The sequence below is a fragment of the Onychostruthus taczanowskii genome, unplaced genomic scaffold (genome assembly GCF_017590055.1).
Source record: "Onychostruthus taczanowskii isolate IOZ18803 unplaced genomic scaffold, ASM1759005v1 scaffold21, whole genome shotgun sequence".
NCBI lineage: Eukaryota > Metazoa > Chordata > Aves > Passeriformes > Passeridae > Onychostruthus > Onychostruthus taczanowskii.
This window is the reverse complement of record NW_024499351.1, coordinates 955,781-980,598: the sequence shown is the minus strand read 5'-3', so window position 1 is coordinate 980,598 and position 24,818 is coordinate 955,781. Positions and strand designations below refer to the sequence as shown.

The following is a 24,818-nucleotide window of genomic DNA, read 5'->3' as shown; positions in this document are numbered from 1 at the left end:
CCAGATTTATCCAGATGGGAGCAGAGCGCTTCTACAGCACCTTTGCTCGGGCCAACACTCCGGTTACCTTCTAAGAAAACCACAGAGCAGAAAAAAAAAAAATCCCCTCGGACTGAAGCGAAACGAAGCACAGCCATGCCGGAACTGAGGGGAGCCGCTGGCACCCGCACCTCCCAGCGCCAGGGCACGGCCGCGGCACCGCGCTCGCCGCCGAGCGGGCTCCGTCCCGCCAAAGCCGCGCCCCGGTGCGCTCGGGGTCCGTCCCCGGGGCGGGGGCTCCGCTCCCCCCGCCCCAACCCCGGCATCGCCCCGGCCCCGTTCCGGCTCCTCTCCCCTGCGGGCCCCACCGCGCCTGCGCGGCCCCGCCGCGGCCTGGGCGCGATGGCGCGGCCTGAGGGGCTCCCGACGCTGCCCGAGCCCCTGCGGCGGCGGCTCGTCTCCTTCAGCAGCTCCGTGTTCAGCGACAGCCACCGCGCCGCGCTCGGCGACGCCCCCCGCGCCCCCCCGGGCTTCCCGGGCTACCGCGCAGGTACAGCGCGGCGCCGCGGCCTCGGGCCGGCCGGGCGGGCCCGGGGCTCTGCCGGGACCGCCGGAGGCTCCGCTGGCAGGAGCTGCTTTGGCCGTGCCTTGCTCTTTGTGACCCTGCCTGGCGTGGGGACCGATGGCTGCGGCCGGTATCGCCGGTGGAACTTGCGGCCCCACTCGCTCCCTGTTCAATCCTCTGGAGCGAGAGTAGCCATGGCAATGCACACAGTGCAGCCTGCACAGAGAGGCTGCAGTGATTTCAGCCGATAAATCCATTCTAAGCCGATCAAATTAATCAACAAGGCGTCAGGAGTTCCCGCTTCCTTTGTGTAGTAACACTGCTAACGCTTACCAGTTCTTCATTTCATTTATCAAACGTTTCACCAATAGCTTCTGTCTTTAGTCTTTTTTTCTTTGGCTTGCTGTGTGAAGAACACTCCTATGTTAATATCCAGTCCACTGAAACAATTGCAAATTATTGGACATCGGGATTTCAAAAATTCAGTTTTACACGTACATATCTTGGGGAGTTGCTGTAGCAACAGCCATTGCAATACTGTGGCTTTTCCATTAATTTTAGCAACCCCAGCAAATAAGCATTAATTTAATTTAGGGATAGAAAAATTAATTAGAATTGGCTTATATTGCTTAAACATTCATCCAAACAGTTTTAGAACTTGCACAGAATTTATAAATACCAATGCCATGTCAAGGAAACCTTTAACATATCTAAACATTGTGATAACAATCGAAATTTGAATTCTTGGCTTCTCTGTTTTTAAGTAAATTTTTCCTTAAGTCTGACCTTGTAGGTCCATTATAAAGTCGTAAGTACAGAATTTACTGCCCACATGTTGGAGTTTGAGACTTGCTTTTCTCTAAACTGAGTGTGGTGCAGCTTGTCCTGTACAGGCCTGAAAGGATGAGCTTTAGTTTGACACATATTTGAAACTGTTATCTCTTAAAAATCAGACAAATTACCATCCAAGTGTCTGTTTAAATAAAAGGTTGAAAATGAAGAGTGGGCCATGCAAGCCTGCTCCTAGCAGCTCTCTTGAGCTAAGCCTCAGTCAGAGATGGTGGAGTAAGCTAAAAGCCACCAGATAATCAACAATTGGACACTCAGCTTGATTATATGACTAAATTATAAGAATGCTCTGTCCCAGGAGCCAAAATGTGCCTTGGGTTCCAGGAAATTATGTAACTCCAGATAGGGTGTGAAGATTTCCTCTGGATAAATAAAAAATATTTTTCTTAACATTTTATTTGACTGGGAAGAGTCAAATTGCTGCCCTGCATGAAGCTAAGATGGAGCAGTATCCTTCTGTCATATTTACAGCTGGAGTGATAAAATCTTCTTTCTCTCTGTACAGATTGTGAAATCCTTTCCAGTTTGCCACTGCAGATGTCCCTCTATTTCAATGTTTATTTCTTCCCATTTTGGTGGCTCATCACAGTTGCCATACTCTACATGAAGGTGAGAAGGAAGGAGAGTGCTGGTTTGTAAATGTATGTTACATCAAACACACCCTAGTGTGAGATACAGCTCACTGGAGTTAGAGGCTTTTACATTGATTTGGGAATTCATGGAAGTTGGAGGTTCAGGAGTGTTCGAATGCCAGTACTGTCAGCTGAGAGTAGCAGAGTACCTTCATTTAATCACAGACACCACGGCAGAAACTTTTACTTTCTTCTTCCCCTCCAGTATCCAGCCTTATCAGATTATTACAAGTTCATCCTGGTCACTGTCATGATCCTGGTCTCTCTGACGGAGCTCATTCGACTCTACCTGGGATATGTGGGCAATCTCCTGGAGAAAGTAAGTTACCAGATGTACACAGTAATTTCTGCAAGAATTTCTGCTTTTGGGAGTTGAACTTTAACTGGCAGGCATTTTATTTAAGAGATTTGAGTTGAGGACATGGTTATTTCTCTTCTGTTGCACTCTGCATCTTCTATTCCCTTGTCATTGGCTTCCACTTAATTTTGTGAATTTCAAGTAGTTTTCCCTTAGAATAGAGCTCTCTCACTCCCTAAAATTGTTTTGTCAGAAAATACAAGTATGCTTAAAAACACAGGATATGGAAATATGAAGCCACTCCACTTTGCATTTCCACATTATGTGCTGGCTTTTGAAAAATTAAAAAGAAATGTGTTTTCTTCACAAGATTTTGGATTTTTTTCATCCCAGCTGTCGGTTTTTTAATAGGTGATGTCTCCCTGTTATAGGTCCCTGAGCTGGCTGGGTTTTGGCTCCTGACTCTCCTCCCGCAGTTGCCTATAATTCTCTTCTTGCTATTTAACGAAGGTCTGAAAATCCACTCTCTGGAGCGAGCCGTCCACATCATCTTCGCCGCCTTCCTCTCCTTCCAAGTGGTGGCGGCTTTTTTCGCCCTGAAAAGGATGGTGAGCACCCTGGCCGCTCGCTTCCGCCTGAGCGAGTTCCACCGGCTGGAGGAGCAGCGCCCCGCGCCTGGCGCTTATGGCCTGGCCACGGGCACCCGGGGCTGGTAGGGCCCAGAGCCCCGGAGATCGCGCCCCGAGGGCCTCGGGAGGGAGCAGAGCCCGGCCCAGCGTGGCCACAGTTCTGGTTCCGTTTTCTTCGGTCGTTCTTTGCCTTCTTGCCTCAGAGGAAGTAAAAAAATAGATCTTGCTCAAGAGCCAACATTAAACCTCAGAGGATGGAGCTCCTTTCTGCAAGGAAAATCAAAGCCAATTGCATAACTGACCATGAGTGGACTGTGGGTGGACTGAGTACATTTGGAGAGTTTTTACTTGTTACAAAGTTGTGGCATTTTTTGAAAACCAGAAGCCCTTTTCCTCACTGTTCGCACAAAATTATTTTGTTTACAATAAATATTTTCTACACTTTTTTGTGTTGGTACCAGTTTTGTCGGTACCAGTTTGTTTCCCAGATAAGTTGCACATATTTTGTGTCTGATACCTCAGTTTGGAAAAAAACCCAACCCAAAACCAAACTGGAAACAAAAGCCCCAAGAGGTCTTGAGGCTCAAAAAGAAGTTAGTGAGCAAAGACTACACTTTCAGAGATGGTCTTCCAGGTATTTCCAGCTCTTAGAAATTCCTCACTGCTATACTAGGCATGTAATTTCAAAGGTATTCATTCCACAAAACTCTTATGCTCATCTCCTTTGGCTTAGTTACAGTTCTAACTATCAAGTCAGAGTGGTGCAATTTTCCCAGACAGAAGAGTAACAAAATTATAGTCATTAAAAAAATAGGTTTATGTCCACTAAAAGGCAGAACCTGTTTTTCCCAAGCCAGGGCAAATACCAAAGTTCTCTCATTCCTGTTATGTGTATTAAATTTTAGGCTATCTTCTGCAGTTTTGGTAATGGCTAAAAGTCACTTTTTCTGTCAAGGAGTGATGGAGATCAAACATTGAAATAAATGTTTCACCAGAATCCTTTGAGACCTTTGAGCAGGGCAGGAGTTGTCAGTTTTGAAAGCTGGCACAAGCATGCAAACTGCTCAAAGGATTGGAAGGAAGATGAGTCTAACACGAAAAAGGCACATTATGCTTAAAGCTGTTGAATATTTAAAGCTTACAGAACCCCAAGTGAGAAAAAGGCATTAGCTTTTGTTTTTACCAAAATGGTTAATTGTCCTTTCAATCCATGAATGAACGGGACAATGAATTACACTAAGTTTGCTTCTTCATTTCATTATTATAAATCTTATGTTATCAGAGCACATACCCTTTTGTTTTAAAGCCAACTACCATCCTGGACTTTTGCACAGAAAGAGAGGATTTCTCTAAGAGTCTGTAAGAGTATCTTTTAACAGTTAATATAAAACATTTAGAGCCCTGTAATCAGAGCCTGAGAGGGACACACTGAGATTTAAGGAGAAGTTACAGCATTTCAAAAATACTTTTCCAACATTAGAAAATCCTTGTCAAAACATTCTTAACTGATGCAAGGGGAACATTGGATATTTTTAATGTCAACCACAGTAACACTACAGGTGAGTGCTGAAAACAGGGCTGAAGGAAGGTTTTTAACACTAAGTACATGAAATACAACATGAAGCTGAAAAAGTCAATCATACACCAATGCTGGCAAGAAAGAACTGGCCTCCAGGCTAAGACCATGAGGTACAACTCAAAATCCTTGCTTTTAGTGATAAAGAAATGATGCATTTGGAAGATCAAATTGCCATGCAAGACAACTGTCTGGAGCCAAAGACAAAAGGACACAAAGCTCTTTGGGGATGGATAAGAGGAGGGGGAAATAGAATTAAGAAAAACACTGTTTAGAAGTAGAGTTGTCTGGAAATGGTAAAGGTAGAAACCAGCCTGTAAGGTAAATCTTCAGCAACATGCTTGATAAACACAAGATCTCTACCTACACTCTGCTCAGGCTTCCTAACAGATCTGCTGGTCTATTTTTAATTTCATAATTTTCAGTTTTAATTTCACAATGAAACTTCCCTTCGGTTTCCAAATTTCACAGAAACTGGTGACACATCAAGCAAGCAGAAAAAAAATACACAAGTAGAACATGAGAATTTAAGATTCAGCAGAGCAAGTATGTGGGCAGCGAGGGGGGTTGGTGGTTTTCCTCACCTCTAGAGAATAGATGGAAACCAAAGTGAAAGGAAGGAACTGAAAACCACTGGAAACACATGGGAGTTCACTGAGCAGCATCCAGACACATCCAGTTCTGAACACAAGCTGTACAACAGTGCCTTTCTACCACACTGCAGTTTGTGCCAAGAACACCCCAAAAAGTATTTTTTGAAGCTCTAGATTGCTACCAGCAGCTCTCCCTTCACAATCAAGATATTTGAGTGGCTAAAGCCTGGGAGCAGAAATCAGTTATTTTATTTCACGAAGTTTACTGTCAGGAAAGGCCAACAGCCAATTTTAAGGGAAATTTGTACCAATGTATTTCCTTTAACTGAATAAAAGAAATTAGGAATGGGTGCATTATCTTAAAATGCTCTATTTTAGGTTACTGATCAATTTAAAGATGAGAGGAGTATTTTGTGATCAAGGGCATAGTTGGCAAATGGTGAATACCTGAACTTGGCCTGTGTCCCTTGTCTAAAACAGACTTTGTAAAAGGATTTATCTTTTTTTAATAGTTGCAGGACTTTCAAGAAGGAGAAATTAAATTTAGAAGAGGCTTCAAATGTGTACCTTACTTAAGCAGATCTGATAAAGCAGACACAAGATAAGACATAGACTTGATAGAAAACAGACAATTGATAAAAAAGAGGGTACAGCATTAACCTTTCCATATCAACAGCTCACTCTTTACGTTTGCTGAAAGAATTGCACCCAAAGGAATGAGATCATACATTTCACTCTTGCCTTTGTCTCTTATAAACTGGACTGGACTCAGTGTGAATCTTTAAATAGTTGATGAAGCAGGTAAAATTGGCATCATTACATAGTCTGACAAGATGGCAAATAGCTGGGAAGGGCTGCAGAGATCAATTATTTTGAAAAACAAATTTTGTTTCTCCAGGACAAAGGTCAGATAGCAACAATTAAAAACAACTTTGTTCAGTGCTTCAAATAAAGCAAGGATAATAGAGGTTTGCTAAAAGAGGCAGGCAAAGCTGTATGTAAGGGTCAGCTGATAAGAGCAAGAAGAATTTAAACTATAATGGAATAAATAAGTTCAAGAAGTATAACACAGAGAAAATGTGTATGTTGATGATTGGTGCCACCAAAGTTGCCCCTGGGTACATGAAGGAGAGAATTTATTAAAAGAAAATAAATGTGAAAATTTACCAGCTTGAAATCTTGAGGGATTCAGCAATGTTGTTCCCCCAGCTAAGCAGCAGCCTAGAGCACTCAGTTCCACATTCATTAAATATATGCAACTTTTGCAGTTTCTTATGGGAAAAAAAAAAAAAAAGCACTTTTTCTTCTTCAGATGGTCCAAGGTTTGAAAGTAATATAGTCCCTGGGAAGCATTTACTGGCCAGGAGACATGAGCACACAGAGGAACTGTAGACAGAGATGAACAGATCTGGCAGGTAGCTGCAAGAGCAGCCAAGGCCTGTGGCTTCCCTGGTGAATTTGGGAAGGATTCATGACTTCCTTGAGAGCTGCCTTGAACATCCAGTATCAGGGCAGGAGTTCCTGCAGTCTGTGAAATAAGGCACTGTTGCTCTTTAAGGGATAGAAAAGACCCTTCTCTATTCACACTGGGAGGCCCATGCTGGTCCCAAGTAAAATAATCAGAAAAAATGCCTGAGCATCTTTAGTTACCACACTCTCCATGTATTGAAAACAATCAGCTGAATTCATGAAGGTGGGAAGAGTATCAGAGATACCTGTTGATAATCACTGGTACTGCTGGAGCTTTGAGCAGAGCCCCTCAGCCCATGCAGCCACTGCCTGTGTCCATCCAGAGGGATTCCCACCAGTCAGTGAGTCAATGTTTGAGCTCCTGTTTCAATTACAGAAAGGATTTGAATGTGGGAATCTCCCCTCTCTTTGTTTGGCCTTTTGCAAAGGAAATACAAAATTTATCACAAGATTAAAGCTTGCAAGAGCAAGATACTTGAGTATCTTCTGCAGTATATCAATGTAATAGTCGACAATTAAAATATATAGCTAAAGGGCTCTGTATTTGATTTTTATTGTTTGCTTTTAAAACACCTCAAGTCAAAGCAAATTCTCACTGCAACCAGAAATGCAACAAATCTTCCTTTTATATTGCAGCTGGGAGTAGGTGAAAAACAAGTCTTTGAACACCTTCATTTTCAAAATCCTGGAGGAACTTAAATCTCACTCTTTTTTCTTTTTTTTCTTTTTTTTTTCTTTTTTTCATTTCCAAATGATTTATCATGGTTAGCAAAGCACGTATAAAAACATGGGGTGGGGAAATATTTTGAAGTTGCTCTTTTTTCCTAAGTAAAACTGCATTAAAAAATAATTTTAAATTCTCAAGCCCCACCAGGCACTTGACAAGTGGATGTCAAGGTGATAATAAAAGGACAAGGTCTTTTTTTAGGGAAATACTGATAAGGCAGCAGCAAAAGGATTAACCAGGCTGGCTGCAGTCAGGGACAGTGAAATGTGACACAATAAAAACTCAGTTATTGAGTTAAGGACAGCCCTTTGGACACAAAAGACTGAAATGAAGAAAAGCTGTGAGTTTCTTTGCTCTTGAATATTACTTTTTTTTTTTTTTTTTTTTTTTTTTTTTTTTTTTTTTTTTTTTTTTTTTGAGAAGCATGAAATATTACTGTGATAACAGAGACTGGATAATAAGAATAAAAACCCAACCAAGGAAAAATCTCTAAGGATTTTTTCAGGATGCACTGAAGGAGTAATTTGCTTCTAAACATCACCTGCAACAAAGCAACCCGACAGGTGTGAGTAGGGTGAGACACATTTGCCTGTGTTTGCATTTCTCAGTACAGCTTTCAATTAGAGAGTGATAGAATCACAGGAGAAGACTGGAAAAGACCTCTGAGATCCTGGAGTCCAGCTGATAACCCAGCCCTGCCAGGACCACCACTAACCCATGTCCCTAGGCACCACATCTGCACAGTTTTTGAGCACTCCCAGGGACAATGACACCATCACTGTCCTGGACAGCCTGTCCCACTGCCTGGCCACCCTTTTGGGGAAGAGATTCACCCTAATATCCAATCTCAACCTCCTCTGGCATAACTTGAGGCTGTTTCCTCTTGTCCTAGCACTTGTTACCTGGGAAAAGGGACTGACCCCCATCTCCTTCAGGGAGGAGCTCTGCCCATTGCCCTGCTGAACAAACCATCTGGGCTTGTAGAATAAAATAATAATTTCTTACTCTTCTTCATCTTTGAGTGGGGGGATGGTTCATGATGTTCAGAGAAGTTGTGCACTGCTTTAAGCCATTTTCCTGCTTTGGTTTTGATGCCTCTGGTTTTAGCTTTTATGTTTTTCAGATTCTGTTCTGCTTTCTTTTCTAAGTGTGTAAGCTTTCTATTAGGGGATGGTAAGCTCTCACCACAGAATAGGTAGACAAAACAATTCCCTCTCTAGCTGGGGACCAAGGACAACTGATCCAGATCTCAGGCCCAAGAGCACAAACAACACGGACTGAAGAGGGAAAAACAAGAAGGATGGGACTTTATGGGCTAATGCTATAATTGGAAATTAACTCCACTATGCTAATGGCCCAAAACTTATAAAAGTGTGAGACCTCGTGACCGGTGGTCCATTTTGGGATCATTTTGGGTCGTGCTGCCCAAGGTGGATCAATTGATGCCTTTTAATAAACCCCTACTTTATTCTTTAGCTCTGTCTAGTCTCTGTTCTAGGTCAGCCTTCACAAGGCATCAGTTTTAGCACTGCTGAAATCAGCCATGAACAGACCTTGTCCTTAGCCTGAAAGCTGAAGACCCTTCTCCCCCAAATCTGAAAGCCTCCAGCCAATCCTGCTTGCTCCGTAGGTAATATGGCTCTGCCCATCCTGTGCCATCACATCTCCATCATATATGAAGGACATCCAGAACACAGACCGTCCCACACATTCTGGGAACCAGGCACTTTTCCAGGCACGTGTGAGTCAGCCCTGCAGAAGCCCCGGTGCTGTTTGTATGCAGAACAGGCACCTGCTGCTGGCTCAGGGCTCCAGCAGCCTTGCAGTGACAGCCCTGTTATTTCCCACCCATTTGCTGTGCATCATTAACACTCTTTAGGCTTTCTGACACACAGCTCTCCCTTCTGTGTGCCTTTGATGGGTTAGACACGTAAATGGTGCTTTTTTGGGGGCTGTGTTCAGGGAGTGCTCAGTTTGTCTGCTGCTGCAGCAGTGGGAGCTGTAAACTGAGAAAAATGGAGGCACCAGCTTTGCTGACAGCAGAATGCACATGGATGCTGTTGCCTGGATCCTTTTAGGGGAAAAAAAAAATTGCAAATATCTTCTTTGGTGTTTTCAGCCAACAGAGGGGCAGGGCAGCTTTTCCCCTTGCTAGCAATGTGAGAAATCCCCAGTGTGATATCTAGTGCTTATTATCCGTGATAGCTTCCTGCTGTCCCACATTTGTTGGTATAATCAAGTACATCTTTACTGCAATATATCTTTCACATGTGCAACCCACCCTTATGAGAGCCATTTTGGCTGATTCAGTTCAAACTGTTGCACTTATTCAGTCACGTGCAGATATTTTTCTCCATCCCTATTTCTCCCTCCATCTCTGAGCAAAGACAGAGCTCTGCATTTCCCAAAAAGCAGCTGAAAACACCCAAATCCACAATTACAGACCCCCACAGCCAACTGGCACAAGTCACATCAACAAGAACTAGGGGGAAAAATTAAAGTTCAAATGCCCAAAACAAATTAAGGCACAGCTAAGTTGAATAATTTCAAGGGCAGATCTAAATGCACATACCAGCACAAATATTTGGATGATCTCAGTTAAGAGACTCCACCTCTCCCTCTTCAGGGCCACAAACAAAGTTAGGTCACTGCAAAAACATTTTGGACTGAAGTACTCCAGCAGGAGAATGCACCCTTCCTTGGGGTTTTAACATTAAAGCCTTATAAAGCAAAAACACTTATAAACAAAACTGGGTTGAAATCAGCATGTGTTGTAGGATTTTTTTTAACACTGTCTTTTAAGGCTAACTATGAGAGCTTAATGTCACCTTCAAGGTGTTTTTAAGCCTGACACTGAGACACAGTTAATGCACAGCCGAGGACAGATTTTTTTGCCTCCTGTACACTGAATCCTGACATTGATTGGAAAACTGAAGGCAGGCTTGGAAGGGCAGGAAAAGTGTCTGGTGGTGCACAGTGGCACTGTCTGCACAGAGCCCTGGTCCAAGTGCCCATGCCATGGCTGATGGATGCACAAGAATTTGAGGCTGGGGAAGAGCTATAATTACATTTCTGTGACAGTAATTACGTGTATTTCACACAGTTCAGCTGTGTCACGTGGCACAATAGGTGCTGTGAAGAATACTCATTTGTTAAGTAATTTATTGCATAATAATTAACAGCTAATCACTTGTGAGTTAAGATGCTCTGGGAACAGACCCAATTCACAGTCTGTGCTGCCTCCTTCCAGGAAATATGACTATTTAGAGAGTGCTCCTCACTCCCCAAAAGCCTCCATCTCTGCAGAGTCCCTGCTTGCATGCACAGACATCTGCAGGGGATCACTGCATGTGTGGCAGCAGCTCCAGCAGAGAAATCAGACTCTCAGGGGATATCCACAGGGTAGGCAGGGAGCTGCAGCTGCACCCCCTGGGATGGAGAACAGCTTTTAGACCAGGCTAGAAGAAAAGTGACAGCTCTAGGCCTCATTTCTCTGTTCTGCCTCATGAATTTGAAGTTGTCGCAGATATATCTCCACTTAATCACAGTCACATACTTGAGGGAGTATCACTCAGCCAGTCAACAAAATACTGCTACGACCTTCTGCACTTGAGCTGATAGGGCGAACCCCACTTTCTCCAGGGGTGATTGCCCCTGGTTATATTACAGCTTAATGCCATTCAAACCGTTCAGCATGAAGCCACCCTCCCACATTTTCACTCTAGTATCCTCCTAAATGCACTACTTCCCACAAGGACATCTGAGCCTCTTGAGGTCTCCCTCAGCATGACAAGGACCTCAGCAATACACCAGCCTCTACCAGCTGGCAGAGAGTGATGGGCAGCAAAGACACACAAGTGGCATCCCAATGGGCTGTGATCCCCACATCCCTTTCCCAGCTCTCTGCTTGTTGTAGGAAAGAAAACCCAACTTATGTCCAGCATCTCCCCTCACAGTGATTGTCACCACACTTTATTTGTTGCTTTTACTATTCAGGTTAAGGTACCAGCCATGGTCACCACAGATTGAATGAGGCATCTCCCATTTTTCTTGGCTTTTCTGATGAAGTAGGTGCAAATAGAATGAGGGTGTCCCACAAGGAAGTGCCTCCATATCTTCTGCCCTAGCTTGACGGTTCATGTCCAAGTGCTCTGGGACCAGATGAGATTTGCCCTGCATGCTTCAAAATCCAGGGAAAAAACAGTCAGATGAACTTGAAGGATTTGGGGAGAATGTGTTCAACCAGGCTGAGTAAATGTCTTCTCAAAAAAACCCAAATATCAGCTGATGTACAAATACTGTTCTTCACCTGCAGTTTCTAGGGCATGTCCCAATCTCCAAGTAAATCCTGGACTCTCTGAAACCTCTGCACACACCTCAGTCACACAGCAATAATGCATGAGAGAACAGTTCCTACTGAAAAGAAAAAAATCATTTGTGGTGGCCCATAAATCACCAGAGTGTGTCATTTCATATGGCCAAGGGCTGTGAGCAAGCAGAGCGCTGCACAGCGAGGTGACAAATTCATTTTCCATGTCAGAAGCAGCAGAGCTTCCAGTCAATCTCTGAGCAAATTCGGATTTACAGATCCAGCAGATTTGTCTTGTTTTATTGTCTATTAATTCAATCCACAGCAGATGTGAGAGAAAAGCAGATGTCAGTACCCTGACCTGTAGCAGAGGAGAGGAAGTTTGGGACAGAGTGCCTGCTCAGCAAGTTCAGTGGTGCCAGGAAGGTGGGAGCAGTGGCCGATACCCCAGAGGGCTCAGAGCCCTTCAGAGGGACCTCCACAGCCTGGAGAGATGGGCAGGGAAGAACCTCCTGGAACTCAACAGGGGCAAGTGCAGGGTCCTGCCCCTGGGGAGGAACAGCCCCAGGCACCAGCACAGGCTGGGGTGAGCTGCTGGGCAGCAGCTCTGCACAGAAGGAGCTGGGGGTGCTGCTGGACAACGAGCTGTCCATGGGCCAGCCGTGCCCTGGGGGACAAGGAGGCCAAGGGGACCCTGGGCTGCATTGGGAGCTGCATTGCCAGCAGGTCAGGGAGGAGATCCTGCCCCTCTGCTCAGCCCTGGGGAGGCCAGTCTGGAGTGCTGTGCCCACTTCTGGGATCCTCAGGACATGAGAGACGTGGAGCTCCTGGAGAGGGTCCAGCAGAGAGTGACAAAGTTGATGAAGGGACTGGAGCACCTCAGTTGTGAGGAGAGGCTGGGGGAGCTGGGCCTGCTCAGCCTGGAGAAGAGACCCTGAGAGGAACCTCACCAATGTCTGCCAGTGCCTGCAGGGAGGGGCCAGAGCATGGACCAGGCTCTGCTCAGCAGGGCTGGGCAATGGGACAAGAGGCAGTGGGACAATGGGGCAGGAGCTGAGGCTCAGGAAGTTCCTCCTGAGCATGAGGAAGAACTTCCCTGTGCAGTGCCCGAGCACTGGGACAGATTGCCCAGAGGTGGTGGAGTCTCCCTCACTGGGGATATTCAAGAACCATCTGGACACCCTCCTGTGCCATGTGCTCTGGGATGGCCCTGCCTGAGCAGGGAGGTTGGAGCAGATGACCTTCCAGCCTGGCCCATCCTGGGATTCTGGGATGTCAGCCCTTCTCAATTCAACTGGGAGAGCAGGAAAGGAGGAATGGGCTGTTGTTAAAGCCAGCCTAGAGTTCACAAGGCAAAACAGTTTCTTTAGACATAGTGGAAAACAAAAGCAACGCTATTTGGGACTGAAAAGGTGGATTTTTATAACAGGGGAAACCCCTGCTAACTACTGCTCACAATGGGCTTGGCCCCTGTTTCTGTCCTGCTGTTTCACACACAGATCACACACATACCTTGGGTGTTTCCAGTAAAAGGCTGACATTTCTCCCAGGCACAGCCATGAGGGGCAGGTGCTGTCACTTCACGCCAGATAAGAGGAGGGCAGCATGCCATCCCCACCTCCTGCATGCATCCAGAGCCCAGATGGGTTTGGCTGCAGAAAGCCCTGCCCAGGCACATCCCTCCAGGCTTTCCTTTATGCCCTGTGCATCAGCAGGACATTGTCTGGATGAAAGATGCAGGGAAAGGTGATCCAATGGGAGCATCATCCATGGGTTACAGAGCAGACTACAGCTATACTAAAGGAGCTGGCTTCCAACAGGGGAGCACAGTGTGAGGCTCACCTTGCTCCTGGAAAAGCTGGGAAGAAAGCAGAAGCATCCATTTGCTTATCAGTTGCTTGGCTTTGGGATCCAAACCTTACCTGGCTGGGAGAGAGAAGAGTTAGCAACCTGAAGAGCCCCCAAGGCCCCTTTGTGGATCCAAGAAGGGAAAAGGGGAGATGGTGACTGACCAAATCCAAAGCCAATATAATGACAGTATTATTTTAGCCCCTACTGCTTTTCTTTGATCTCAGTGAGGAAACAAGCACACTCTGTGCAAACACATTAATGGTTTCCTTCTCCTTACAATGGAAAATTACACCCACTTACCTGCCTCCCAGGGAGATGTTTGCATTTAATTCTCTGCTATTTACTAAATACTTTGAAAACCATGCATAGAAAATGGTTGGTAAGAGGTGATTGCTCCATGTATGTCAAAGGAAGCAATGATCAGGGTGTCTTCGGGAGATCCATTTTTCTCTGTTTCACTACACCAAACCAGATGGCACCAGTGCTGAAGTGAGCTGCTTTTGGGGGAGCATGTGCAGGGAGGCACCAGCTCTGCCTCGCCTGTCTCTGCAGGCAGCAGAGCCCCATCAGCGGCAGCTAATTTGGCTGGCAGCTAATTTGGATGAGCCTGTCATGGGAGAGCAGCACGGCCACGCCTCGCCAGAGGGGCCCGGAGGATGTTTGTTCTTTGTCACCTCAGCGCAAACACCTGATTCTGACAACACTGGCACTTACAGTGCCCCAATCTGCGCTGAATCAATCCTTTGGCAAATCCCCCCCATACTGCAAATGTTGCTTCTTCAGCAATCCAACAGCTGAGATAAAGGAACTACCCCTTTCTTTTTTTCTTGCTTGTTTTGGTTTGGTTTTGGTTTTTTTTGAGGGGTTTCGTTTGTTGTGTGTGTTTTGTTTTTTTTGTCGTTTGGGCGCTTTTTTTTTTTTTTTTTTTTGGGGGGGGGGGGTGGAGGAGTATGGAAGCAAATTTTCCTAGGGAAACACCCCAGGTCCCCTTTTGACTCATTCACCAGTATCCTCACATGCAGAGAGTCACAGCCCCTTCTAAGCCGACCGTGCAGAGCAAACCCTGAGCTGGGCATATCCCTGTGCAATCCTGCTCCCTTCAGCCCACACACCTCCGGCCCATCCAGGCCAAAGGGCGCCGGGACACCCCCCCGAGCGGCCCTGCCGGAGCTGGGAGCCGCAGCCCGGCCGTGCCCAGCTCTGGGAGCATCTCCCGGGCGGCTGCAGGCAGCCCCGTCCCGGGCTTTTGGTGGCAGACAGCTCCCTCCAGTGGGGCATCTGCCGCCGCTCCATGCTCGCTTCTTCCCGGGGAAAAAAAGAGGATTGAAACCCCCTTAAAGAAAAAGACAGAGAAGTTACCAGGCTCCAGCTGCAGGACAAGCTGGGAAAGGCAGCTGTGCTTCACATCCGGCCAGGACGACGTGGTGGTGGGGATGGTGCAGGCAGCATCCAAAAATGCCACAAGCACCAAAAATGCCACCAAGCACCAAAAATGCTGTCCCCATCACTCAGTGAGTGGGAATGCACCTGCCATAACCTGACCAGGTTTCTCACCAAAATTTTAAGTCAAGTTCTGGAGATGCTTCTCAGCCAGGCTGGAAGAAATACCCCACAGATCCTCAGGTCATGCCAGGGCTTCCCACAGAGCTCTGGCCTTAGGGGCAGGAGAAAGCAGGCAGCACTGAGCAGGATGCAGAAATATTTTTAATTTCATATTAAGAACCAAAACATCTTATTTCCTTTTTTTTCTTAAAAAAAAGTTTTAAATTTTCTTGTGTAACTCTCGAGTAGGAAAAATCAGCAGACGCACAGCAGCGTGAAGCAAACATTTTGTTCCCCAAGCTGAGCAAGCATTAAAAAAATTAAGCTACAACATGGGGAACACTGTTGTAGGATATTCATGGTCCATAAAACACAGCAGAAGGGTTGGCACAGCCGGCAGAAACCCGGGGAAATGCAGGAGTGACTGCACAGGCCTCGGAGGCCCGGGCCCCCTCAGAGTGGGGGAGGCTGCTCTGGGGAGCGCTGTCCCGCCTGGCCAGGGTGGGCCCGGACACTCCAGAGCCACTCGGGGGCCCTGGCCCGCAGCTTCAGCTGGAAGGGGTCGAGCTGCAGGCACTCCCCCAGGGCGTGCAGCTCCATGGCTGGCTCCTCCACGGCCCTCACCGGTGGCTCCTCAGGCCTTGGGCTCCTCCTGGGGGCCTGTCCCCACAGGGCCGTGACACAGAGGGCACCAAAGGCCACCAGCAGCACCAGGCCGGTCACCAGGGCTGCCCCCACCAGCATGTCAGCGTGGCGGAGGAAGGTGCTGATCCCTGCAAGAGAAAAGCCACGGGCTCATCCCAGTGCCCACTGCCCCAGGGACCCCACTGTGCTCACAAAATGTCCCACACATCTCCTCCGGGAAATTCAGCATGGCCCCTGCCGCCCTCCAGGACCCTCGTGTCTGCCTCTAGGCCAGAGCACATCTCCCAAACCTCCATCCCAGGGAAATACTTAGACCAGGAGCCTGGAGCAGCACAAGGATGATGATACCCAGAAGAAACCTAACAGAACAAAGCCATTGCCAAAGCCACGTGCAGCTACACGGAGATTAAAAGGTCTGCTGCTGTTCCCATCCAGGCCTGGAGGGACCCTCCCGATGGCCCAACAGATTAAGATGGATTTATAAAATTACCTGTGTCAGAATATAACAATAACCAGCTGATCTGTACAGGCTTAGACTGCTCAAGTTGTTAATTAACTTGAAGTTGGTAGGAAGAGCGAGAAATTATATTTGGCTATGAGCTCACATTAAGGTTTAAACCACTGCAGCAGCATTTAAGTAGTTTTGGTAAAGCAGCCACAGTGTTTGGAGCACATATTGCAGAATACTGCCGTTTTCCAGCCTGTGAAGCTCCATTACTCTGCAATTGGATTGGATTAGCCACCACTGATTATAGTCAAGCACCACATGCCATCTGCTCAGCCTTGTGTCAGAGCTGGGGCAAACACCAGGAACATCACTGTCCGTGTCATCAAGATCTACACAGGGTGACAGGAGTCACCCCCAGGAGTCACAGGGTTTGCTGATCACATCAGTTACAGCAGAGGTAGCTCATAAATCACCCCCAATCTATGCTTATAACTTAAGGGCTCACATGTGCCAGGCTGTAGCCCGGATGCAGAGAAAGCAGCAGACGGGGGGAAGGGAGCCTAAGGCTCATGGAGAGGTTCTATTCCCAGCCGGGAACTGCCTTGCAAAGGCATTCCACATCCTCGCCACACCAGGCAGGGACATCTAAAGCCACCAGTCACAACACACATCAGCAGAGGTGCAGGACCCCGGCTGGGAGAGAGCCCCTGTGCTCCCTCACTCAGGCCAGGAAAGCCCCAGACCGCGAGGGGGAGCAGAGCCGCAGTGCCATCCTCTACCTGCTCGGGGAGTGCGGATGCAGAGCGTGCCGGACTTGCTGGGAGAATGGTCCTCGTAGTCCTTCTTGCAGCGGCACAGGTAAGTGCCCACGCCATTGAAGCACTCCGCCTCCTCGCCACAGAGGCCAAGCCCAGCCTGGCACTCGTTCACATCTGTAATGGGGAATAGATGCCCTAAGTCAAGTCAGGTTTGGCATTAAAGGGTTTATCCCAGGAAAAAAAAAATTAAAAAAATAAGTGAAGCACCCACCTTCAACGAAGAGTGAAACAAGCTGCAACTTCTCCACAGCCACCGAGGTGCCAAGGACCTCCTCCAGCTGTGAGCGCAGGAGCAGAGACACGTTCCTCTCCTCTGGCTCCAGGTGCAGCCAGAAGGTGAGCAGCAGGTTGGCATCCTTCGTCCTGTGGGCAGGAGAGAGTCCAGGGTGAGTCAGGAGGAAAAAAAACATCACTGCAGGCCCAGCTCTGACGGCCCATCTAGACCTTCTGCCCTTGGCATGGGATCGTGGTGCTGCAGGCTCTTGCACAGATGATCTGTGCCAAGAGGCACCTTTGCACTTGGACCATGGGAAAAAGGAAAGCCCAGGAGTGGCTCCTCATCTGGAGCTAGGCTGAAATGACCAGATATTTGTACAAAGTGAATTGTAGTAGCAATCTGCATTCCCAGATCAGCCTCTGCTGACAGCTCCCAGCTTTCTCCAGCAGCAGGCACTGTGGCAGGTGAGATTATCCTCCTTTTCATCCACAGTTTAAATTCATTTTATAGCTATATATAGGCCCCAGATAATACTAAACACCATTTTTCACCATCTTTTCTCTAGAAAACAATTTTTTTTTCTACTTTCAGGACAAGTTACAGATCAAGGAAGAAGAACAAAGACATGTCTCTTCCTGGGGAAGGAGAGTGAGAAGCCAAGACACTGCTAATCCAAGAAATATTACAGGTTATATCAGTCACCTGCCAAGCCAGCAGCACAGCATTAACCCTACCTTTTGACATCCCTTAACTTTATTTCACTGACTCTGTTGGCAGAAAGCTTCAGGTTCTTCTGGATCTGCAGAGGAACAGAGTGACCAGTACTGATTTGATGTTCAGCCAGTAGGATTATGACAGGAAACACCTTCTTTTCTCACTGTAGCACCCCATCCTGCTCTCCCCCTTCACAAACAAAGAGAATGTTCCATAGCCCACTGCTCTGAGCCCTTTCTTTAGAAGAATACCCATTGTTCCCATTTGCTTAGGTCCAGGTCACCTCCCCCAAACACAAAAGCATGAAATGGTCTCTTCTGCATGAAGATTTGGGACATCCCATCTGTTCTTCTCCACCTCCCCATGCCCACACTTACGTGATTCTTCAGAGATTCAAGGAGACCCTTTTGGAACTCACTCCCACTGTAAGGAATCCAGTCCTTGGGTTTGATTTCAACACTGACTTCAAACAGCACATCTGCCAGAAGACACAAGGATCATGGCATGTTCGACTGCACATAAGACAAACAGGCTCCCATATTGAGTTAGTCTTTGAGCATCAACACTAGAACAGCACCTTCTTGTGCAGGTCAGTGCCACAGGGGCATTTCCAGGGGCTGTACATCAGGTAGGACAAATTGCTGAGTAACAAGCGAACACAAACCTTAGTTAATGCTTGTTGATGAATATTAGAATTGATCTTTCAGTGAAAAACTGACACAAAGCAACATATCCAATACATATCCAATCACATTCACATGCCTTTAGCCCTTCTGTTTCCCAAAGGGATTGTCATAATTATTGATGGAGTCTAAAAGCCAGTTTCTCTTGAAATCCAGACTGGCACAGATTTGCCAGTTGGCTGTTTAAGACCTATTTGTTCATCAATATTTCCCTTGTTCAGAGCTGAGGCTCCTTCTGTATGGACTCCTTTGTGCAAGATGTTTCTGTGCCTTGCTGGGCCATACAAACCCTGCATTTACATTGTTTAGTTGCTCTCCCATAAGAGGGTTTTCCTTCTCTCCCTGGCCTGAGGAGCAGGATTTCTGCACATTTCTGATCCTGGTAGTCATGGGACATCCATTGGAATACACTGGAGGAATTAAGGTTCATTTATCTTAGAAAAAACTTCTATAAATAGCCAACAAGTATAGCTTGGGCTCGAACAAGCCAGCATGTATGTCAGGGCTGGCACCCAAACTCGGGTTTCTCCAGGGGAGACACACAAAGTGGCCAAAGCACAACTGCAGGATTGCAGTGACATCTTGAAAAATAGCATCTTCAGAGTGGTTACTACTCAGAAACAGCTCCCATTGCTTTCAAAATGTAACAAGCAGGTGATGTCCAGCACAGCCTCAGGCAGCTCCCTGGGCTTAGGGCAGTATTTTAAGGCATGCTTAACTCTGCATGGCTCACCTCCAGGATGGTGCTGGGATTGCAGTCCTGTGTCATTCCCCACAGATGACATCAGATCTGTCAAAGCAAGGGAAAGCATCAGGCTGCTATCACTGATGTACCAGTAATGGGGAGGGAAGGTACATTAGGTCTATGCCACTTTGCAAAAAGAGTGTCATGTGCCAATTCCTGCCTCTGTTCTTCATACTGAAATTAAATGTCAGGCTCTGAAGACAATCTCTTCTCCTCTACAGTGGAAAGTGCTCTTTAGAAAGAAATTACCCCAATAAACCTCATTTCCATTTCTGGAAGCAGACAAACTCTTATCCCTGTAAAACCTCCAGACCTGCCTTGCATCCCAGTGGAGCAAAACAGCTTGGGCATTACATGCCAGCAAATGCAAAAAATGTGAATAAAATCTACAAGAGAGGGGCAAGAACAGTTTGGGGGTGAGGAAATACCAACTGAACACATCTTCTGCTTTCAGGCAGACATTATATCAGTAGCTAAATATTGCCTATGTGACCTACCATCAACTCCTAAACTTTCTTAAGAAACAAAGGATTTTTCTAACCTTTCTCCAGCTTTTGGAGCTCAAACTCAGTGATCATGCCTGGGAGCACTGTGACAGGCTACTGAGGAATCAGTGCAAGACAGGGCTGTTTAAAACCAAGATGAGCACTCTCAGTCTGCTTTGGGGGTGAAGTCACAGCTGAGAGGCTGGCTCCTCCATGGATAACTCAAAAAACTTGGATTAGAAACCAGCGTGTCCCAGCATAATCCCATAGATGCCCATGTTAGAACTGATAAGCCTTTCTTCTCATGTCTCTCCCTCCTTGGATACAGGAGTCAAGAGTGGCACCACATGGCCCAGCTAAAGGTAACAGCCATGTCTACAAATAAAACCTCTCAAGAGAGTGTTGCATCACTGGAGGTGGATATTGCATATTGTCAAGCATCAGTTCAGCCAGTAATAACCAAAAAATCACCTTACCAAAGAGGTCTTCAGTCTTTCCTCCCAGAGACACCACATCAGCAGCAGTAACACCAGGAGAGGGGTAGAGAGGTGGTTTTGTGCTGATGTTCAGTGGTGGCTCTGCCAGCCCTGGTGTATGTGTGTGGTATGCAGCAGCTGCCACTTCTGAGGGGCTGCCACTGGCCTGACCCAGGGTAGGTGATGTGTCAGAAACACCTACACTGCTGCTGGTCATCTCTGAGCAAGGGAAACCAGCTGGGTGACATGGGACCATGGTAGCCAGAGGTGTCCCAGGGGACAGCTCCAAGGCAGGTGGCTCAGCTTTGCCCCCAGTGTCTTGCCCAGCTGGAGCTGGCTCCACCAACATGTCATCTTCATTTTCTCTGCCCTTGCTGCCACTGTCCTTAAGGTTCCTTTCCAGCCTGGTTTCATCCTCACCATGCTCAGTCTGGTTAGCACCAGGCTGACCATCTTCCATGAGATCAGGAGAATGCTGGCCCACTTCTTCTGGGCTCATAATGTCAGGCTGGATCCTGCCACCAGCAGGCACAGCTGGTGGGGCTGGAGGAGCTGTCAGCATGGACAACAAACCTTTGGTCACCACTGTCGCCCAGCTCCTATTTTTAGAGGTCTCCTGGGGAGCTGTTATGGTATCACTTGAAGAGCCCACCGTTTCAGAGTCTCTGAATACATAATACTGTCCTCTAAAATACCTGTATTCATGGCTTCTGGAAGCACTCCCTGACAGAAACAACACCTGGACCTCAGTGGCTTGTGCAGCAAAGATCAGAGTGCCTTGGTTGTGGCAGGCAAACACCACTTTGGTTTCCACGCTTGACGAGACCCCCTGGAAGATGATCTTGTCCTGGTTGTTGCCACAGCCCTCGCTACCCTGGAACCCTTGGACATAGATGACAATGTGCTTCTGGGGGCCTGCCCAGATGGTCCAGTTGCACCAGATGTTGGGTTTAATGGCCGCGTGCAGCGGGAGGTAAAACAGACCAGACCCATTCTGGAAGATGAGGTGGCAGCTCCTGATGGGAAAGTACTCTGTTACCCAGGGAGGGCCCAGCTCTGACACATCTGGAACACAGAAAAGAAACATGCAATCAAAGGTTATTATATTCACAAATTATATTACATATTACATTTTATATTATGTCTCAGACTTTTAGGAGTGCTGCAAACTACCACGGGAGGGGCAGCATTTCAGACCCTCTTCTGCTGCAAGACTTCTGTAGTTTCAGCCCCTGGAGCCACATATCCACACTTCAGCTGGAGCTGAGCCTCTGTGAGAGGCTGCATGAAGCAGAATCAGTGCCAGCCAGCTCCAAGATGGACCCAGCACTGGGCAGGACAGTGAGGAATCCTCCCCTGAGAAGGAAGGAGTGGCTGAGACAAGGTATGATGAACTGACTGCGGTCCCATTCCCCTGCCCTTCCAGAGGCAGGGGAGGAGGTAGAGAAACCAGGAGTGAAGTTAAGCGTGGGAAGAAGGGAGGGATGAGGGGAAGCTGGTTTTAAGATTTGGGTTGATTTCTCATTATCCTACACTGATTTGATTGGTAAGAAATTAAACTGATTTCCCCAAGTCAGTTTTGCCCATGAAGGTAGACCGTCAGTGATCTCTCCCTGCCCTTATCTCGCGTCACAATCCTTTAATCACATTTTTTTCTCCCGTGTCCTGCTGAGGAGCAGCTTTGGAGGGCACCTGGTGTCCAGCCAGGGTCACCCCAGGCCAGTTCTCCCCAGACAACAGGTTATGATTGCCAGGTGGAGACCGGAGGTGAAAGGCACAGCCTTGTCCTTGCCCCCACCAAGTACTTTTGACTTCTAAAGATGACTTGTGCCAAGACACAAAGTGCTAGTTCACCTACCAGCATGTTTCCCTTGCTGTCCTGCTGGCATGCGGATGTTGCTGGGTACACCAGGGGGCTCCCACGGCTTTTGGTCTCTTGGCAGTGTTTCTCCCCACGGAGCTGCAGGCAGATCAGGGCGTGCAGGAGTGCTGCTGAAGGAGGCAGCTGTCCTCTGTCCCGCACCCACTTGCACAGCTTCTGTGGTCCCCTGCATTTTAAACCCCCTGAATCTGGAGACATAAGCTGGTTTGTCACTAGCAGCACCATCCTGATGCTGCACAGGCACCTCGTGCACCTCTCTGGTGTCCAGCAGGGAAGCTGGTGTCACCCCAGAGCCTCTGCTGACATGGCCCTTAGGCTGAGCAAGCCTCACATCAGACCCTGGGACAGTGACAAAGACTGGGAAGGGACTCCTGGCTATCAAGCCCACAGAGGCTGTGGTTTCACCTCCCTGTCCCAGCACCAACTTTTTCCTCCCAGGACCAAGGCATCTGGAGGACCCATCTGTGCCCAGTTCAGAGGCTACTGATAGATGGCAAGGCAGTGAAGGGGAGACCATCTCCTGTCCTCCTGGGCTAGCTGGGGAGATGTCCCTTTGCCTGAGACTGACAGGGTCCCAATCCAGAGCAGCTGGTGGAGAGGGCACCATGGGCAGAGACTCCATTTGTGGAGGAAGAGGTGCTTCAGGGACTAAATCCAGAGAGCCAAAGTCTGCAGGGACAGGTGCTGTGGAGGACGTCACCAGCACAGGGATGGTTTCTGTCCCCAGGGCAGGCACAGGTGTGAGAGGATGCTCCAGCCCTGTTGCCAAAGCAGATACAGCCAGCCCTGGTGCTGTGGGATGCAGCGCTGTTCTCCTCCTGACAGCTCCCCCAAAACTTCCCTGTGAGAAAATATCCATGAGCTTGGTATGACGGAGGCCAGTTGTGCCCAGCTCAGGTTTAGGCGTGGACAAACGCCCCAAAATGCTTTGGCTTCTCTCAGGAAGTAGCTGCAAATGGTCCCTGGTGACCACATCAGAGGGGCTCCTCAGGCTGGGCATCAGGCCCTTGGCAAGACCATCAGCTGGGACACTCAGCAGGGCCCGGCTTCCATCCTTCTCCAGGCTGGCTGTGCTGAGCTGGCTGTCCCTGGTGGGACCTGTGTCCTCCTGGCTTTTTCCTGTGCCAGGGGACAGAGGCTCAGAGCGACCCGTGCCTGTTGCTTGAATGGTGAACTGCAGGTGGCCCAGACCTTTTGGCATCAGGGTAGGGCTCAGGAGAGGCTGGCTGCTCTCCAGACTCACACCTGCTGGCTGCCAAAAAGGTTCCGCTCCCTGGAAGGCACCAAGCAAAGGAGTTTCCAAAAGTACCCTGTGCACAGGAGCAGAAGTCACAGCACTGCCCTCACTCACAGAGGGATTCTGCCCCCAGATGTCCTGAGCTGCAGTGGGGATTATTCCCTCAGGTGCTCCTATGCCTGGAGGCTCCAGCAGCTCAGACCCCAGCTCACAAGGAGCTTTTGTTTCCAGAGCTTGCGTCCTTGCACGTTCAGATGGGATAAGCTCTGTAGGACTTCCCACAGCCGTGGTGTCCAGAGGGATCTCTCTTCCCTGCATTTGCTCACTGCTTAACACGGTGGTGCTGCCACGTGTGGCTGCAAAGCCCAGTGCATCTCTAAGGTTCTCAACCCAGCCAGACTGAAAACCACCACCTTTCTTTGGCAGTTTTGAAGCAGAAGTTCCAGAAATCACATCATCTTTGGAGGAAGAGGCACCTTGCTGGTCTTGGAAGATGTAGTACTTCCCTCTAAATTTTGCATCTCTCTGGTTTGGCAAGTACCTCTTCAGCAGCATGACGTGGACAGCCTGAGCAAAGGTGGCAAAAACATGCATCTCCTTTTTCCAGCAGGCATAAACAACACTGTTTTCCACCAGGGAGGAGACCCCTTCAAAGAGAATTTTGTCCTCATTTTTGTTGCAAGCATCCTTAGTGATAAATCCCCGGATATAAATTATGATGTGCTTCCTGGAGCCTGCCCAGATTGTCCAGTTGCACCAAAAGCTTACAGGGAAATCGGCATGGAATGCTGGAGGAGAAAACTCGCCATATTTGTCCTTCAGCATTCTGTGGCAGCTTCTTATAGGCACATAGGCCAATAACCAAGGAGATTCCAGCTCTGGAAGATAAGAAGCAACAACCAAGTTTTCCCCCATTTCCACTTCCAAAGAAATAGTTACCATCTTCATTTCCAGAAATTATCTTCAGGATCTCTCTTCTCCCCATTTTGATACTTCCTGCTCCCATTTGCCAACCAACATGGAAACCCGTGCGTGGGAAAACATAGGAGTAAGCCCTTGGAAAGCTGGAGAAGCCCTGGCCACCCCCACCTCCTGCTCCATGGAGAGCCAGGCTGTGCCCCCACTGCCACAGCCCCAGAGCAGGGCACACTCCTGCTTTAAGCCCCCCCATGGCCATGCAGGAGCTCAGAGGTCCCAGGACAACCACACAGTGGGTGCCACTTGTCCCAGGGAGGCAGATTCTCCTCTGCAGGTCAGGCTGTCTAGGGACCAGGGCTAAAGGCTCAGGGAGCTGCCCCAGCTGGGTGAGTTAGGAAAGCAAAGAGAGCACTGCTACATTTGGTTTCAGCCTGTGGGCCAGGTTTGTTGTTCAAGCACATGCAGAGCTGGGAGACAAAGCTCTCCTGAAGGCATTTTCAATCTCTTTGGTTTAAAGGGCTCAGCCAAGC

General features: G+C 48.0%; 2 protein-coding genes across 2 annotated transcripts; one reads left to right on the top strand and one right to left on the bottom strand.

The window, feature by feature from the left end:
- The first annotated feature begins 348 nt into the window (after window positions 1–348).
- TMEM17 (transmembrane protein 17) lies at window positions 349–3,404 on the top strand. Its single transcript, XM_041404371.1, has 4 exons — window positions 349–529; window positions 1,899–2,002; window positions 2,231–2,344; window positions 2,755–3,404. Exons 1-4 carry the CDS (start codon window positions 382–384, stop codon window positions 3,037–3,039), a joined length of 651 nt encoding a protein of 216 aa, XP_041260305.1. The 5' UTR covers window positions 349–381; the 3' UTR covers window positions 3,040–3,404.
- An 11,867-nt stretch (window positions 3,405–15,271) lies between these two features.
- Window positions 15,272–22,940, bottom strand: LOC121335826. The gene is made up of 7 exons (XM_041404350.1): window positions 22,110–22,940; window positions 20,252–21,316; window positions 18,240–18,340; window positions 17,883–17,947; window positions 17,143–17,294; window positions 16,893–17,045; window positions 15,272–15,793 (listed from the first exon to the last, which is right to left on the bottom strand). The coding sequence occupies exons 1-7, from the start codon at window positions 22,753–22,755 to the stop codon at window positions 15,474–15,476; spliced, it is 2,502 nt and encodes an 833-aa protein (XP_041260284.1). The 5' UTR covers window positions 22,756–22,940; the 3' UTR covers window positions 15,272–15,473.
- Window positions 22,941–24,818: the final 1,878 nt, after the last annotated feature.

Excerpts from the sequence above, each read along its gene's own strand:
- TMEM17 (XM_041404371.1), top strand. The coding sequence starts at position 382 with ATGGCGCGGCCTGAGGGGCTCCCGACGCTGCCCGAGCCCCTGCGGCGG. Across the intron at positions 530-1,898 it reads CTTCCCGGGCTACCGCGCAG|ATTGTGAAATCCTTTCCAGT; the intron begins GTACAGCGCGGC and ends CTCTCTGTACAG. Across the intron at positions 2,345-2,754 it reads TGGGCAATCTCCTGGAGAAA|GTCCCTGAGCTGGCTGGGTT; the intron begins GTAAGTTACCAG and ends TCCCTGTTATAG.
- LOC121335826 (XM_041404350.1), bottom strand. The coding sequence starts at position 22,755 with ATGGAGTCTCTGCCCATGGTGCCCTCTCCACCAGCTGCTCTGGATTGG. Across the intron at positions 21,317-22,109 it reads ACAGCAAGGGAAACATGCTG|ATGTGTCAGAGCTGGGCCCT; the intron begins GTAGGTGAACTA and ends TCTGTGTTCCAG. Across the intron at positions 17,046-17,142 it reads TGTTTCACTCTTCGTTGAAG|ATGTGAACGAGTGCCAGGCT; the intron begins GTGGGTGCTTCA and ends TCCCCATTACAG.